Source organism: Malus domestica, chromosome 09 (genome assembly GCF_042453785.1).
Source record: "Malus domestica chromosome 09, GDT2T_hap1".
In the NCBI taxonomy this organism is placed as follows: Eukaryota; Viridiplantae; Streptophyta; class Magnoliopsida; order Rosales; family Rosaceae; genus Malus; species Malus domestica.
In genome coordinates, this window is record NC_091669.1 from 15366485 (window position 1) to 15383142 (window position 16658).

Below are 16658 nucleotides of genomic sequence, written 5' to 3' on the forward strand. Positions count from 1 at the left end.
CATTTTGTGGACACTTCAAGTGCAAGCTTGGTATAATGCCAAAAACAAAAACAAATCATTCAACCGGTGGGAATGTTGGAATATTGTCAAAGATTGTCCCATCAGAGTTGTGTCAGTCAGTTCAGAAGTTGTCATGAACAACCCCCATTTACACTATATGCCAAATCACAACTCGCATGTTCATGAAAGTGACATAGAACAAGTGTCGGAAGCAACCCCTAAACAAGTATCGAGATCGACCCGTTATCCACTTAGGCCTCAAGGTAAGAAGGCTTCAAACAGAAATGGAGTTCTTCCAAGAATGATTATGCAAAATATATGGAAGAACTTGCTCGCTAAGATAAATTGACTTTGGTGCGGGAAATGGCTAAATTTGAGGCTGATAAGGCTACAGATGAGGCAAAAGCTGCAGTGCTGAAAGATTATTTCAAGCCAATGAGAGATAAAGAGAGCTACTTAGGCAAGAAAGGGAAGAACTTAAAGAAGAAAGAAGGGCTTAACAAGATCGTGACATTATGAAGGAGCCTATAGATATGATGTCTCTGAATTCTAAATATTTTTGGAATTCGAAGAAAACTGACGTGTTGCGGAAGAGGTGTGCAAGAGAAGAGAGAGCAAGTGGTGATGGTCTTAGCACCACAAATTGGTTAGGTGATGATTTTCCATTCACGAGGGACTAAGGAATTTGTTGTATAATCGGAGCCCATAATTTTTCAATCACTTTGTGTTGTAATTTCATATTTATTTATTTTGGTACTTTATGTAATTTCGTATTTATTTAATTTAGTATTTAAACTAAGGGTATCTTTATTTAATTTGGTACTTTATTTAAACTAAGAGAATCTTTATTCAAAGAACATAAACACACCAAATAAAATTACATAAAAACACACCAAATAAAATTACATAAACACACCAAATAAAAAAAAAACACACTAAATAAACTTAAAAAACACACCAAACAAACTAAGAGCATTCTTCTTCCACCACAAGCTTATTTTTAAGTTTCTTGAGCATGTTTCAATTCCCACAAGTGCTATATCAAGTCACTTTGCCTGACTTTGTGATAGTATGAGGATTGGAGTGAAATATATCGGTGAATGAGACTTTCATTCTAACGTCCATCCCTTTCTAATGGCTCGTGTTGCATGGGTTCTTAGGTGGCGTCATGAGCACAATATATTTATGTTTTGGAATTGTTCACCGTGTCTGGCTCAAACTCATCAATGACATCATAATCATACTCATCTTCCACAATCATGTTATGAAGAATGGTAAACGTCATCATGATGGATCAAAGTGACTCTAAATCAAACAATCTGGCAGCACCCCTGACAATAACCCAATGAGCTTGGAAGATACCAAAACAACGTTCCACATACTTCCTACACCCCTCTTGACATCTTACGATGTGCTTTTTCTTTTCACTTAGCTGATGTGGCACTGTTTTGACAAACGATGTCCACCTTGAGTAAATTTTGTCTGCTAGGTAGTATGCTCCATCGTACTTATGTCCAATGACCCAGTACGTGACTTTCAGTGCTTTTCCTTGTAGCACCTCGTTGAACACTGAAGATTGGGCAAGGATATTGAGGTCATTTTGATATCCTGGAACACCAAAAAAAGCATGCCAAATCCATGTATCAAATGATGCCATTGCCTCCAAAATGATACTTTTTGCCCATTTTATGTCCCCATAAGCTCTTTGCCATGCACTTGGATAGTTTTTCCAAGTCCAGTGCATACAATCGATGCTTCCAATCATGCCAGGAAAAACTCGCATCTCACTCTTCTTCAGAAGCTTTTGCAAGTCAATTGTCGTAGGTCTCTGGAGGTACTCTTTGGTGTAGATAAATTCGATTGCGAAGCAAAACTTCATTAAGGACTTAAGAATGGTTGATTTCCCCATTTTCACTATCTCATCCACTTGGTCTGCAGATGTTCCATATGCAAGCATCCGCAAGGCAGCAATAATTTTTTGCTCAGGCAGAAGACCCATGGTTGCAAATAGCAATCATGATTTTGTTGAACAAATGTCGTTGCATTCTAAAACAACGTCAAAAGTACGTATCAGGGAATGCACTGTTATGGACAAAATAATCATCCAAGAGATCATTACCTCTTTGTTGCTTGCTTCTATCAATGTTTGCGGAATGGTTGGGCCTGAATATCTCAGCCACAACTTGGACGACTCGACGGGATTGTGAGGCTCTTTGGCTTCTTACTTTGTCATCACTCCTTCTACGCTCCTCATCCTCTTCGTCTTCCATCTCATTTTCTCCTTCTTGGAGATTGAACATATCTTCCCCTTGCTTAAACAATTCTTTCTCTTGCTAATTGATTTCCTACAACATCATTGAAGAAGATAGTGTAAGAAGGAAAGAGAAACTATGAATAAGGATAGAGATTTTGATTTTGGTGTGAGATTTATTAGAATGAATGGTGGGTTATATGGAGAAAAAAGAAAGGATTAGGTTGTAGATAATGCCACGTGGTACGTCGTGATTCGTTAAAAATCTTATCGAAATCTATCCTCAAAGATTTCACTCAGATTGTGACACGTGGCATTACAGGATTGGTTAAAAATCTTATTGGAAATCTATCGTCAAAGATTCTAAACAGATTGTGGCACGTGACGCGACGGGATTAGTTAAAAATCTTATCGAAAATCCATCACAAAAAATTTTACTTTTGGATAATGACACATGGGGTAATGAGACCGGTTAAAAATCCTATCAAAAATTACAAATAAAATTATTTTTTATTATTTTATAAAATAAAAAATATTTATATTTTATTGCATGTTGCCATGACTATTCAGTTTAGGGGTGGAAATACAAAAGGCAATTACTGTTCATTAAAGACAGTTATTATTCAGTGAAGGAGATTCAATTGCCAATTGTCATGGAGGGCCTTCCTACAATGAAAGTGCTCTTAATATTGAATAGTTTGAAGAATGCTCAATCTTAAAACTTGTTTATATCATATTAGCAAAACAGTAATGCAATGTAATTAATACAAATCTTGAGAAAAGTTGCCATGTTACTACGTCAAGCCCTTCTTTATTGAATATACTCTTCTATTTGGGGATTGAGCTCAGTTTTATGTATTTTTGTCTTTTATTTTAATTTATCTTTTTTCCTTTAAAAAATTATGACAATGAGTATAATTCTTGTTTGATTCATGTCGTTTAGTACTATGGTCTAGTGATATTTCTCTTCATTTGTAAGTGAGAAGTCTTAAGTTCAATTCTTACCAAAGGCAATTTTGAACCACAATATTTTGACCCACCCATTGTGAGGTTTAGTCAATTCCCCCACCCGCTTAGTGTAGATAATATCGCTTCTTAAAAATAAAAAATAAAAATCTTGTTTGATTCATAGATTTCTCTATGAGTTCTTTTTGATAATGTCTTGGAGATTTTTTTTTTTTTTTAAACAAACGTATTATCTATACTTGGATCATTTCAAACCCTGGAGTTAAAACAAAAATTTTTAATTCAAAAATTTAGGTTTAACCCAGAAACATATTTTCTCCTCCAATTCCTTTGGGTTAAATTTTTTGTCCGATATTATTAAAAATGAATTTAGGATAATTTTTTTCTTAAATGAACTTTTTTTTTGGGGAAAAAATTATGTAGACTATCCTAGTTTAATTTTATGAACCTTTTAACCTAAAAATATTTAGATTCAAATAAATATTGAAAATTCATTAACAGACACCATGAAACTCGTGGAACACTACGAAAGCATATGAAATACATAAAAGAATTTTTTTTAATTACTTGTTGGATTTAAATTTGGACCGTTAAATTTTTTTTCTTACCGTTGGGTTTGATCATATTAGATCTTAGTCGTTGGATTCAATGAATTTATAAATATAAAACTAAAAAAAAATACATATATATGGTGACCCAGTCGTACTAACCCATGAGAAATCCTTACCTAAATTTGCCTCAGAAATGAGTTGTGGGTTAAAACTCATATTTGCTTCTAGGGTTGTAGCAAGTTGTGATAAGTTTAGAACCTAAAATTTGAGTTTTACTCCAAGGGTTAGAGTAGGTCTACGGTGGTTAGGGGAGTGGGTTAAACCTCACAATAGGCTAGCAATAATGTGGTTCAAATTTACTTTTAGCAAGAATTGAATATAGAATACCTCACTTACCAATGAAGAAAAAAACTACTATATCGTAATATTAAATGGCATGTATTGGTAATTTAGTAATTTTGTTTCGAATGATGTTTATATAATTTTTACACTTTTATTTTTTGGTGCCCCACACTTAAATTCTAGCTCCACCTTCTTAGGAAACTCTAACTTCCAAATGAAAATAAATAATAAATAAAAATAATAATTTAGCCAAAAATCAATAAACGTTACTATTTAAACATATATCAATGACATATTTTTGTTTTAGACTTAATCAATGATATATTTTTATTAATTAGGCCTAGGTCAATGATGAATGTCACAATGGCTTTAAGTGATTACAAATACTTGGAATTTGACTTTTCTATCCATCTTTCCTTATCTCTCTCTATATTTTAACACACGTTATGTCCAACCATGCCTTAACTATTTCCTCTTCACTGTCTCTTCTCTCTCTAATACTGCAATGAAGTGTTTGAATCTATAGAACAAGAAACATACACTACAACGCAGTGTCGAAACCAAATAAACTTTTGAATATCAAAGTACAATCACATAAACAGGAAACAGACACTGCAACACAGTGTCTGAATCCACATAAACTATTTGAATATCAATGCACAATCACAAAACATGAAATAGACATTGCGTTGCAGTGTCTGAATCCACATAATAGGAAACAGACATTGCAACACATTATCGGAATCACATAAACTTTTGAATATCAAAAAGGATAAAAATTTCGTGTCTTAAATGAAATGGGCAGACTAGAGATACAATAGTATTGTAGAAAGATTCAGATATTTCTTTCTACCATATTATCGAGTATTGTATTGTAGTGTATAAAGTTGTATTGTAATGCAGCCTACAATCCGAACTGAATACGAGTTTTTGGAGTTAGCTCACCCTTGTAGGATCGTGACCCTTTATCCTGACCATTGTAGCATGTGTGTCTCCCAGGGCATAAGGAACATGATGACTTGACATCATCCTCACCTTCCTCTGGCTTATCACAGGCAATCTGCTTAGGGTTTCAAACTCGACGGTGGCAACTAAACACGAGGGTTGCGCTCGTTGCGAGAATTAACCCAACACCTTACGGCACGAGTTAACGACAGCCATGCACTACATGTGTCCGTGTACCCGAAGGCACCCTTCTATTTCAAGAGTATTTGCGGGATGTCAAGCCCTAGTAAAGTTCTTCGCTTTGCATCAAATTAAACCGCATGTCGTAGAACAAGAAACAAACAATGCAACGTAGTGTCTGAATCCATGGAAACTATTTGAACATCAATGCATAATCACAGAACATGAGACAAACACTGCAACGAAGTGTCTGAATCCACATAACAAGAAACAGACACTGCGTAAATCACAAACTTTTGAATATCAACGTACAATCACAGAACAAGAAACAGACACTAGAACACAATGTTTGAATTCACAAAACTTTTTGAATATCAATGTACAATCGTAGAATAGGAAACAGACATTGCGTTGCAGTGTCTGAATCCACAAAACTTAGAATTTGAAATGGAGCACATAACCTAAGAAAAAGAGCACGAGGAGTGGTGATTAGGCTAAACGACATAACCACCATGAATAAACAAACATACACAGAGCTAGCAAATATATCTAAATAGACTAAATCTGTAATATGCCCAAACTGATTTTAATATCCAAACAAGCTCAAATTCAAAACCAAAAAAGGTGTAATGTGCAAAATTACACCAAATCTCTTAAAAACACAACTTAAGTAACCTAAAACATTAGAATTGAAGAACAAGAAGAAAATAGGAAGAAAAAAAATAACTTGATCGTGATTTCTCAAGCGCAAGTGGGAATTGTTCGTCAAAATTAGGGCAAAAGTATGAAATCCTTCGGAGTGGCACAAAGTTGAAAGGCAGTTGTTGTGAGGCCAAAAAATGGAGGTTGAAGGTGGTGGGAAGCGGTGGAGGTTGTTGTCTGAGGGCGTTTTATGGCTGCAAGGCAAAGGAGGTTGAAGTCTGATAGTGTTTTACGCGGTTTACAATGAGGCATATGAAGAGGTTGGGTGTTTTAAATGACAATGGCATGAATAGTAATTTTAATTTGATTAAGGTGTTTTAATGTAGCTTAACGTCTTATTGACCTATTTATAATTGAAATAAATTTGATTGATATATTGTCAATATCATAACATTTGATTGATTTTATACAAAATCACCCTAAAAAAATTCAAAATACTCTCTAAATTTTAAAAGCACGTGCTACAGATTTCTGGCAAAACAAACTCCAACTCAATAGTATAAAAATTGACATCTAAGGACACTTTTAGAAGTGTTTTTAAAATGATTGAAAGTCTTTTTAAAGAAAATGTTTGTGGGTTTTAAAGGCACTTGAAGTGCTTTTTGAATAAGCACTAGTTATGTGTTTTTTTATACAAAACACTTTAAGTACTAAGAATTGGTTAAAAAAATATTTTCACCAAAATCGTTTTTAGTCATTTTAAAATCACTTCTATATGAACTCTAAATTTTAGAAAAGAAGCCTTAAAAACTAAGCCAACTTTTTTTTACAATTAATTCTTCTTGGATTTACACTTAGTAAATTTTTTTTTTTAAACAAGCGATATTATTTACACTAACAGAGTAGGAAATAGACTAGTAATAATGTTCAAATGTACATTTGGCGAGAATCAAACATAAGACTTCTCTCACAAATAAAATAAAATAAAAATGAGTAAACCATAGTATTAAGTGGCTTTCACTTGCCAAGCTTATATTCAATTTATTGTAAAGTCCATAATCTTGAACAATATTCAAAATTATTGTCATCTACTTTTTCAAAAAGAGTAATATTAAGAAAGTCAACTTTTTAAATCAAATCTAAAGAGTAATATGAATAGATTATTTATAATTAAATTATTACTTAAATGTGATTAATACGTTTATTTTTTATTAATAATACATCGTATAATTTTTTATTTGTCCCAACAATTAGCCTAACTAGCATTATTCTTTAAAAAATATCTCATTAAAAACGTCCTCCCGTTTAGGCTTTATTCAGGTATTAAAAACGAAATTTAATTGATCCAAATTAATTGAAGCGAAGTACTTGTTGACCTGTCTTTAGATTTGATTGATGGGTTGGTTGGCTGCATGCCTGCAGACCCTTCGACCGAACAGATTTTTCAATGTGCAGTATCTCATGTATTTTTTATTTTATTTTTTTAACAATCGATATGATTTATAAGTAGAGGAAATGAGTTTAATCTTATAATAAGTTAGTAATAAAATCATTTAAATTCGTTTTTAACGAAAATTAAATATAAAATCTCTTATTTACTTGTGAGTAGTAATACCACTAGAATCAAATTACTAGATTGTATTATTATATAAGAAGATTTTTTAAGTTTTTTATTTGTATAATAACGTATAACATATGTAATCGTATTATGGTCAGATTTAAAAATTTAGAGATACTAAATTTATAAATAAATTTAACTAAATAATATATTATTAATAAAAATAATTATATTTTTCAACATTTAAATAATAATTCAATTATCAATTTCTACAAACTTATTCATCTTACCATTACTCTTTTGCCAGAGATAGAGAGAGGCGCACTGCTGCACAGTTCATCAGAAAATGCCAAAGGGCACGCAAATTAAGGCACCGCACCTCCTCAGTCTCAGCTTATCAGGAAAAACTGGCTGGATTCTTTTTCTTTTCCGCGAGTCAAAGGGACGTGCCCCCACTTCTTTGACCTTTTCCGCCATAATGTACTACGTAACCTGCGTATTTTAGCAAACCGCCATGCACGCACCGCTTTTGCTGCCCAAGAAGAAAGAATTCCACTGCATGAGTTTGCCTACGATTTTGAGGCCTAAATTCAATAAAATTAAATCTTAGAAACAGCTTTTACAACATTACTTTGCTTGTGTTGTGTCCAAATAAAGTTTTTATTTCAAGACACTACTTGACAGAACTAAATTCATCACGAATTTTATTTAGTACGTATTTCGAAAAATAAACATCGTTCAAGGTGAAAAATTACAATGTTCAACCTAGTAGAACTTATGTTACATGAGGCTCATGAGCCATGAGAAGAATTTTTTTTTCGTTTTAAATATACTTATATTTTGATAAAGTAAGTCAAATCTCTTCTCAAAGAATAACAAATATTTGATGTCACCGCTTTTACCTTCCCAAGAAAAACTTAATTCATTCTTTATTACAAGAACTTTTGTCAAGTTGGTCTTCATCTAATAGCTTCCATCGTTTTCACAGTTTACTCAACTGCTATCCAAAGTACTCCGAATTGAATGACCAAAAAAAAAAAGGACTTCGAATTGTCTACTTCAATCTTCCAAGTGACACAGCATGATATAATAATTTTTTTTTCTGTTTCTTTTCGTTAAAATAAATAGACTAAATTTATGGCAATAGTCTCCTAATTAGAGCATTATATCAATTGATGAAGGGCGAAGGCAATAAAATTGCGTTTACTCTCCACTCAAAACAGTAATTATTTTTGTGTATGTCTTTCAGTTTGAAAGGAGAAAGGATAAGAACAAAAACGATCACTATTTTCAATATATTTTTTATCTTTTAATGTTTTTTTTTCGTCTTTCTCCATGTATAATTATCGCTGTAGATTTTTGTTTAATTTTAAATGTTTAATTTGCAATTGAGTTAAACTTTATAAGAATTCATAAGTATGGACTTTGTAAGTTTTTTGAACATTTTTAATGATTTCTTTTTAATTTTTTGGGTAATTTGTAGAGTTGGATTAATCCTTGCAATTGAAGTATTCAAATTTTCAGAATCTGAAGCTCCACAAAGTACCACGTGGCGCGGCCCAAAATTTTTAAATTTTTGTAACGTTGGAAATCCCACGTTTCCGCTCAACAGATCGAACTAATATCAATTTAATAGAAAAATAAGATAAATTGGATTTTTTTTAGGCATGAAATAAGACAATTTAATTAATAATAAAAAGAAACTGGCATTTCTCTTCATTTAAAAACAAGAGATCATAGGTTCGAATCTCATAAATAGTAAATTCGATAGCAAATTAGGTTGTTCATTGTATGGTTTAGCCAAACTCCTCTTCCTCCTAATGTTAAAATATCGATATACTAAAAAAATAATAATAAAAAGACACCACGAGCTGATAGCACAGTAGTAAAGAACGAATTACAAAACTTCCTTAAAACTAAAACCCCGAGGTCTCGAGTTCGAAACCCTATGTGATTCTTCTTGGCCCCCGAAAGAAGTGAATAACCGTGGTTTCATAATATATATTTACCGACAATACAACAGTTAAAAACTCGGAAGTATAAAATTACTGAGTACACAACAAAAAACCCTAAATTAATTAAGTATTTTATTTTCAAGGGATATTTATGGTCAGCTGGCTAGATTCTATAGTCAGATCTCAGAACAACATGAGTCACCACTAATTTCAGTTAATTTGTTCTTAAACAATATCGGTTACAGTTAATCAGATGTAACACCAAAACATGAACCCAGATTAACTTCCATGTTACATTTCTGCTCTTCATTTCTACAATCTAACTTAGCTAGCTACCGTAATTTCCACCACAAATTAACCAATTCCTAGAGACTAATTTGTGTTCCTTACTTTTGCTAATTCACAATGATTAGTCATTCCACAGTGCAAACATAGGAACCTGTTGAACCAAACCAAGATTTCCAAGCCTGCTGTGATCAGTCCCACCATTATTTCCTGCTGAGAAATAAGCATGAGAATAATCACCTCCTCCAATGCCAAACTCATGACTTTTTGGGCTTGAGGCACCCAATGGTGCGTTTGTGTTTGAATGATCCTCTGCTGCATTGTTCCACATCATGTCAGCCAAGTCATCAGAAGGTTCACCACCACTTGTGATGGCCAAAAGGGGATGTGGAGAAGTAGACGAAGCGCAGGAATTGAAGTCCTCGATCGCTGCGGCCGGAGGAGCTGAGTCTTTCGGTGAACGTTTGGCAAGGTCACTGGCAATGAGGGTGGAGCTTGAGCAAATCCTCTTCACATCATACCTACTCATGTCAAAGTTGGTCACAGCACTTGTGCCCCTAAACTTGATTGCTGCAATGTCATAAGCCTCAGCTGCTTCTTCTTGTGTGCCTAAATTAATCGACACCAAGAACATCATCATAATCATTCAAAATGTCGTATATAAATTCGATTCATTTGACAAAATTATATTATGTTGCGCTGTATTCTATGAACACTAAAAAAATTTACTGTTAGATTCTCGTTCCAAAACTCGAATTTAATGGTAATAAATTTCAGCGTATAAAATAAGGAAACAACGTACTAGAGAGTCCTCAAAATTGATAAGGGATTTTTAATTTATGTGAAATCAACTTACTAAATGTTCCAAGGTACAAGTCTTTGTTTCCAGCAACTCTGCCAATCCTAGCTTGCCACCTTCCATGCTGATGGTGTCTGTCAGGACAAAGAAAATAATTTCGTTTTGACAGATTTGAGGGGAAAAAAAGGATAGGAAATTGGATGAGGTTGGAATTTAATAATGTACTAAAATTTAGAAATGTTTGATATCATATGGACATTTTTAATAATGTTTGCCTATTATTGACTATGATAATTGAAAAGGCTGCAAAAAAAAAAAAATTGCAGTAAATAATGGCAACTCTATTATTAAAGTTGCTGTGTGCCATACCTTGTCACACCTCTGTATACAGAGGCTCCTCTTGAAAACCCACTGCTTTTCCTAATACCAACATCAAAAGATGCCATTCAGACCAAGAAAAAGTTCAAACTAAAATAAATATATAAAAGATGCTACAAATTCGAAAAAGAAAATCATGGTCCAGAAAGTAGTAAAAGGGTATGTACCTTCTCAAATTGGCTACAAATTCTTGCCTTGTCATGTTCTTCATCTCTTCTAACTCTTTTTCATAAGTACTTAGCTGATCAGCAGAAAGAGACAGGAAGAAAATTACAGAAGAAAACAAATAATAGTTTTGATAATTTGTTGGTGAATTGTTTCAGTTTTTAGGATATTTGAATTTATTCAACAACTAACGGGTCGAAATCTCTCCCTCTCCTTTCACTAACTTAGTTTACAACGATCGCTTTATAATACATAAAAACCAAATCTTAAGAGTGGTAGAGACCAAAACTTACTGGGAAGTTTATATGAGTAGTTGAACCCCAATACTTGAGTGCAGCTAAATCATAAGCCCTAGCAGCTCTCTCCTCCTTATCATAACCGCCTGATGATCGTTTTGCAGAGGGGAAACGAATAATATGAAAGTTTTTTTAAAAAATTCACAAATTAAAATGCATATCTTTTAATGTAATCGATCAATAAAAGTTACGTCCAAAAACTGAATACAGAAAATACATGCAAATTGGTATCAGAGGAAAATACATGCAAATTGGTATCAGAGGTTCAGAGCTAAAGATTCACTTACCCAGATAAACTGCAGTTGCAATAGTGTGAAGAAAGACCAACCCCATAACAAAATGCATGGAAAAACAAAAAGAAAAAAAAAAAAAAAACCAGACCGTTAGTATATTCCTCTAACAAACAAACGTACCCCAAAAAAATTTATAAAAAGAAAACCAAATACTTTTAATAACAATTTTCTCACCTTGCCTTCCTTTCCTTGTTTGCCCTTCTTTTCTGCAACTATTATCCCACAGATGGGCCTCATATCTCCCAGTCCACCTATGCCTAAAACAGATAAATTTAAGAACAAAAAAGTTAATAAAAAAAGGAACATATTTTCATAGTAGCATTCTTTCTGTACTCGAGCTTCCGAGTTCAATTTCCGGCTATCCACCATCGCTTGTATCGACAAAGAAAATCTAAGAAAAGGAAAAGAAAGTAAATAGTTGGTATGTACCTGGTGACACCCCGGTACTGAGAAGTACGCTGACCAAAAGTGTCGAGAGATTTTCTAGGAACTGGTTCTCTAGCAGGAGATTTCCCAACAGCCCTTTTCTTGTTATCTACTATTTGGATTTGTTGATGAGAAATTACACCCATATTATTATTATTATTACCATTTTGCAAGCTTGGACACATGGTGAGTGAGAGAGCGGACTGATGATCACCACCACATAATGATTTCTCATCGCAAAAGGGCAGCGTTTGGCCCAACCAAGATTTGTACATGCCATTACTAGGGACAAGGCTTTGTGCTGGGTTCAGGGTATTGCAGTAATGGGTGTAGGGTTGATTATTGATAAAGCGATCTCTGCTGGGTTCGATTTCTCCGTTGCTGGGTGTGGTGGTGGTGAAGTTGGGAGACTCGTTGACGTTGATTTGGGAGATGGGTGAGTCTTGGTTTTGGTCTTGCTGGGTGTGGAAGTTGTAGGCTTTGGTTTCATCAGTTGGAGGAGGAGAGCTGGAGTAGCAGCTGCCCAAGAAATCTTCAAGCTTTGGACCGTCTTCGTTTGGGTCTGCAGCTGTCTCACTTGTTGCACCCATTTGGTTCTCATATCTCCAATCTTCCAAAAATTATACAAATCATATGAAAATACTAAAAAAAAGAATGCACAGAAAGAGAGAACCCAGAAAATAATTATAAAAAAGCTTCTACTTTATATGCAATACCTTCAGAGCCATTGGAGCGGCTGAAAGGGTCAGCAGAAACACAGAGAGAACCATCAGAGCGCAAGGGCATGATGGTCATTTCAGAAGAGAAGCCTCCACCTCCTACATGTTCTTGTTCTTCTTCCCTCCCACCAAATCCTTCATGGATCCTCAAGTGTGGAGCCAGAGAGAATCCCAACCAATTACTCATAACTAACCCCACTCAAAAAACACCTCTCTCTCTCTCTCTCTCTCTCTCTCTCTCTCTCTCTCTCAAATAGTTGGGTTTTTGGGAAGTTTATGAGCTTTCAAAAAGGGGGGACTTGTGGCAGTGTTATGGGGAACAAGGGGGAGAAACGAGTTTGCTAGCTAGGATATGAAAGTATGTGTTCGTTTTTTTTTTGTTCCATAGATTTACTTCTTCAGAGTCATTAGTCCTTGTGGGGGGAGGGTGTTCCTCTCTATGGGGCTTTATAGACGTGTAGACCTAAAACCCGATTTGTGAAAAACTACAGAAGTCCCATTCGTCTTTATATTCTTACCACTGTTTCTGTTTTGTATTGAAATCCTTGGACTCTGTGCCTCTCCCCTCTTTCATTTCTTTGTCATATTCCTGCAGTGGTGGCTACGACAAGCAGAAAATTTTATTATCAAAAAAAATGAACACGTTTATTAATATTTAAATAATAAACCAATAATCAACTTTTATATTTTTAAGTTTTTAAAATTTAATCTACAAATTGAGTCTTCCTAATATTACTTTATTATTTTTTGTCTAACAAGTTCAAAATCAAATTTACAAATACTTTTTTTTTTCTGTCAAAATGTACAAATACTTTGAACGGTTTAAGGGGTGGTTTGAGAGTGAGGTGCTTAAAAAAAACATCCATGAAAAAAAGCTGTAAGGGTTTTAGGTGTTTGGTAAACTGAAAAAAAAAAGGGCTTATTTTGGAAGCTGATGTGAGAATAAGCTGAAATCAAAGGAAAAAGCTGAAGCTGCTATTTGCAGCTTTGGAAAACTAGCTTTTTTTCAAAGCATACCGAGCTACAGTGCTCCTTTAATGAAAAGATTCACTATCAGACTGCTTTTTTTTCCAAAAGCACTTTTACAAAAAAGTTTACCAAACACTCTGCTGATTTATTTCACAGCCGCTTATTCTCACAGCAACTTTTTTTCAAAGCACAGCAATACCAAACTAGCCCTAAACAACATCAACTTTTAGTGGGATATTGTGACATTATGTCATAAAATAGATATAATTGACCTACAATATAATTTTAATAAGTAAATACATGCATAATAATATGAGTAAATTAAATAACATGTGAAAATGTAACATACACATAAAAATTTCTAACTAGATGAAGCACAAGCAAATTTGGAATATTTTATGGTGAAAGATATCTTTGTTAACTTTTACAAGGTTTTAGAATAAAGAAAAACTAATGAAAATGATTTCAAAATTTTGAGTTTTAACCAAAAATCATGTTATAACTTTATTTAATGATATGGATAAGAAAAATAAAATAAAATAACAAAATAAAAACCTAACTAAAGGCGCATGCAAAGAGCACCCAACCAATTATTCAGTTGCATAACCATTTGACATAATCCAAGCATATTTTATTCCTCTAAATTTCAAATTTCAAATTGAAGTGGGTTCCGTTCGATTCAGAACTACATCTTTTAGCCATGCATGACTTTAACGGTGTGGATGTTGATCTCTATCATGTTTTTTTTTTTTTTTTTTATCTTTTCGTTGCATTCTGGTGAAAGAACTTGAAAATCTTGGACGAACAGTGTAGTATCGTTAAGTTTCATAAACAGTGTCGTACAATTAAGTTTCACAAACATTGTAGTACCGTTAAGTTTCATAAACAGTGTCGTACCGTTAAGTTTCATAAATAATGTAGTACCATTAAATTTCATAAACAGTGTAATATATTTTATAAATAGTGTAGTAAGTTTCATAAACAGCTTGTGTGAGGGGCATGCAGATCCATGCGTCAGTTTTTTTTTAATATTAAAATTATGTCTTTTTTCATTAAACTTTAAGTTTTTTTTGTTTTTTTTTTTTGTCTTTTTATTAAAATTTAAGAGTTTTTTTTATTAAAATTTAAGTTTTTTTCATTAAATAAAGTTATAACATGTTTTTTTTTATTAAAATAAATTTAGTTCAAACCATCTTCATGAAAGTTTCCTTAGAATAATCGTCCTATCTTAATGAGAAACCCAAGCGGTAGAGAATTTTTTGTTTTTCCTCTTTGTCTTTAGGTTGGAGCAAATATTTTTTTGTTTTGAAGTATATGTTTCCTTCCGAGACTCTTTGTTTTCTAAGTTAACTAAAAGATGAGTACACATTTTGTATTTGTGAACAATTTCATTTTATTTTTTGTTTTTTATTAACGAGTGTGATTTTGTCAAAAGGTATAAAATTAAAGCCTCTTCAACCGCCCACCTCCGCCCACCTCCTCCTGCGTTCTCTTCAAGCGCAACCGCTTCAGTTCATTCAAACTATCCAAAAAACATCATCATTTCACTTACCTGTATGAAAAAATGATGGTGAGACAATTTCTCTTAATAAGTGCATATTTGTTATCTTATGTAAATATTGTATATCAAAAGTAAGGGTAAAATAAGGAAAATAGGGATATGATTGTTATTTTTTCAAAATATACCAAATTACTATTTTGCCCTCCTTATGTAAATATTGTGTATCAAAAGTGAGGGCAAAATAGGAAAAAGGGGCAAAAAGTTTAATAGGTACAAAAATACTATTTTGCCATCCTTATGTCAATATTTTGTCCTCCTTATGTAAATATTGTGCATCAAAAGTGAGGGTAAAATTGGAAAAATAAGTATACGATTGTCATTTTATGAAAAACAAAAAAGTAAAATAGGAAAAATAGGGATATGATTGTCATTTTGTCAAAGGTACAAAATTACTATTTTTCCCTCTTTTTGTCAATAGTATGAATCAAAAGTGAGGGCAAAATAGGAAAAAATGGAAAAAAAGTTGACAAAGAGTGTTCTCTTAATAATATAGATATAGATGAACATTTATTTGTCACGTAGAAATTGCTTTATGCATGGCTTGCAACCTTTCATCGATCGTTCAAATGGAACAATTGACATATGGGGTGTGATATCCACACACCCTATTTTACATCTCACACACCTTTTTAATTTTTGGTCGTCGGATCGGATTATTGAAGAAGATCAATTCATATAAATTATCAAGGGGTGTGTGAGAAGTAAAATAGGGTGTGTGGATAGCACACCCCTTGACATATAATGTGTTTTGATGCATGTCATGTAGTAATCATTCTAGCCTCAATTGATTAGACCACCTTTCTTTGGAGGGAGCGAAGTCATGAAAATAAATTGAACTATTAGAAAATATGGCCTTTGAATTTATTTTGCCGTGTTTATCTAAACTTTAAAATTGTTAAAACTTTGTCGTACTTATTTAAATTTCACTTTGTCGTCCTTCTCCGAAATTTTTCAAATAAAGAGAGATTATATGGCCTTTGAATTTATTTTGCCATGTTTATCTAAACTTTTCGATGTTAAAACTTTGTCGTACTTATTTAAATTTCACTTTGTCGTGCTTCTCTGGAACTTTTCAAATAGAGAGATTATACTCCTTCCCATAAGGAAGGTATGGAGGCATTCGAAACGGAAAAATGGGTGTCCAAAGAAAATAAAAACTAGGTGTTCAGTGAAAAATAAATTCATAAAAGTAAAAGAAAAGTATCCTCGAAAGTTTAGTAGATTATTTTGGATATCCAAATAAATGTATAAAAATAAATTAAGTGTTAGAGATGAAAGTTGGGTACACACATAACCACTCATTAATTTTACATAGTTGCCCCCTTTGTGGTTCAATCTTCTGCATATATAACTTGATCATTGTATATACTGTCGGGC

The 16658-nt window shown here is 33.2% G+C and overlaps 2 protein-coding genes across 2 annotated transcripts; both read right to left on the reverse strand.

The window, feature by feature from the left end:
- Window positions 1–1294: 1294 nt before the first annotated feature.
- On the reverse strand, window positions 1295–1999 carry LOC139187792 (uncharacterized). Its single transcript, XM_070804387.1, has one exon. It carries the CDS (start codon window positions 1997–1999, stop codon window positions 1295–1297), a length of 705 nt encoding a protein of 234 aa, XP_070660488.1.
- A 7574-nt stretch (window positions 2000–9573) lies between these two features.
- LOC103453609 (AP2-like ethylene-responsive transcription factor AIL1) lies at window positions 9574–13182 on the reverse strand. The gene is made up of 9 exons (XM_008393168.4): window positions 12749–13182; window positions 12036–12642; window positions 11781–11863; window positions 11601–11609; window positions 11311–11399; window positions 11020–11093; window positions 10844–10894; window positions 10532–10608; window positions 9574–10284 (listed from the first exon to the last, which is right to left on the reverse strand). The coding sequence occupies exons 1-9, from the start codon at window positions 12936–12938 to the stop codon at window positions 9800–9802; spliced, it is 1665 nt and encodes a 554-aa protein (XP_008391390.2). The 5' UTR covers window positions 12939–13182; the 3' UTR covers window positions 9574–9799.
- Window positions 13183–16658: the final 3476 nt, after the last annotated feature.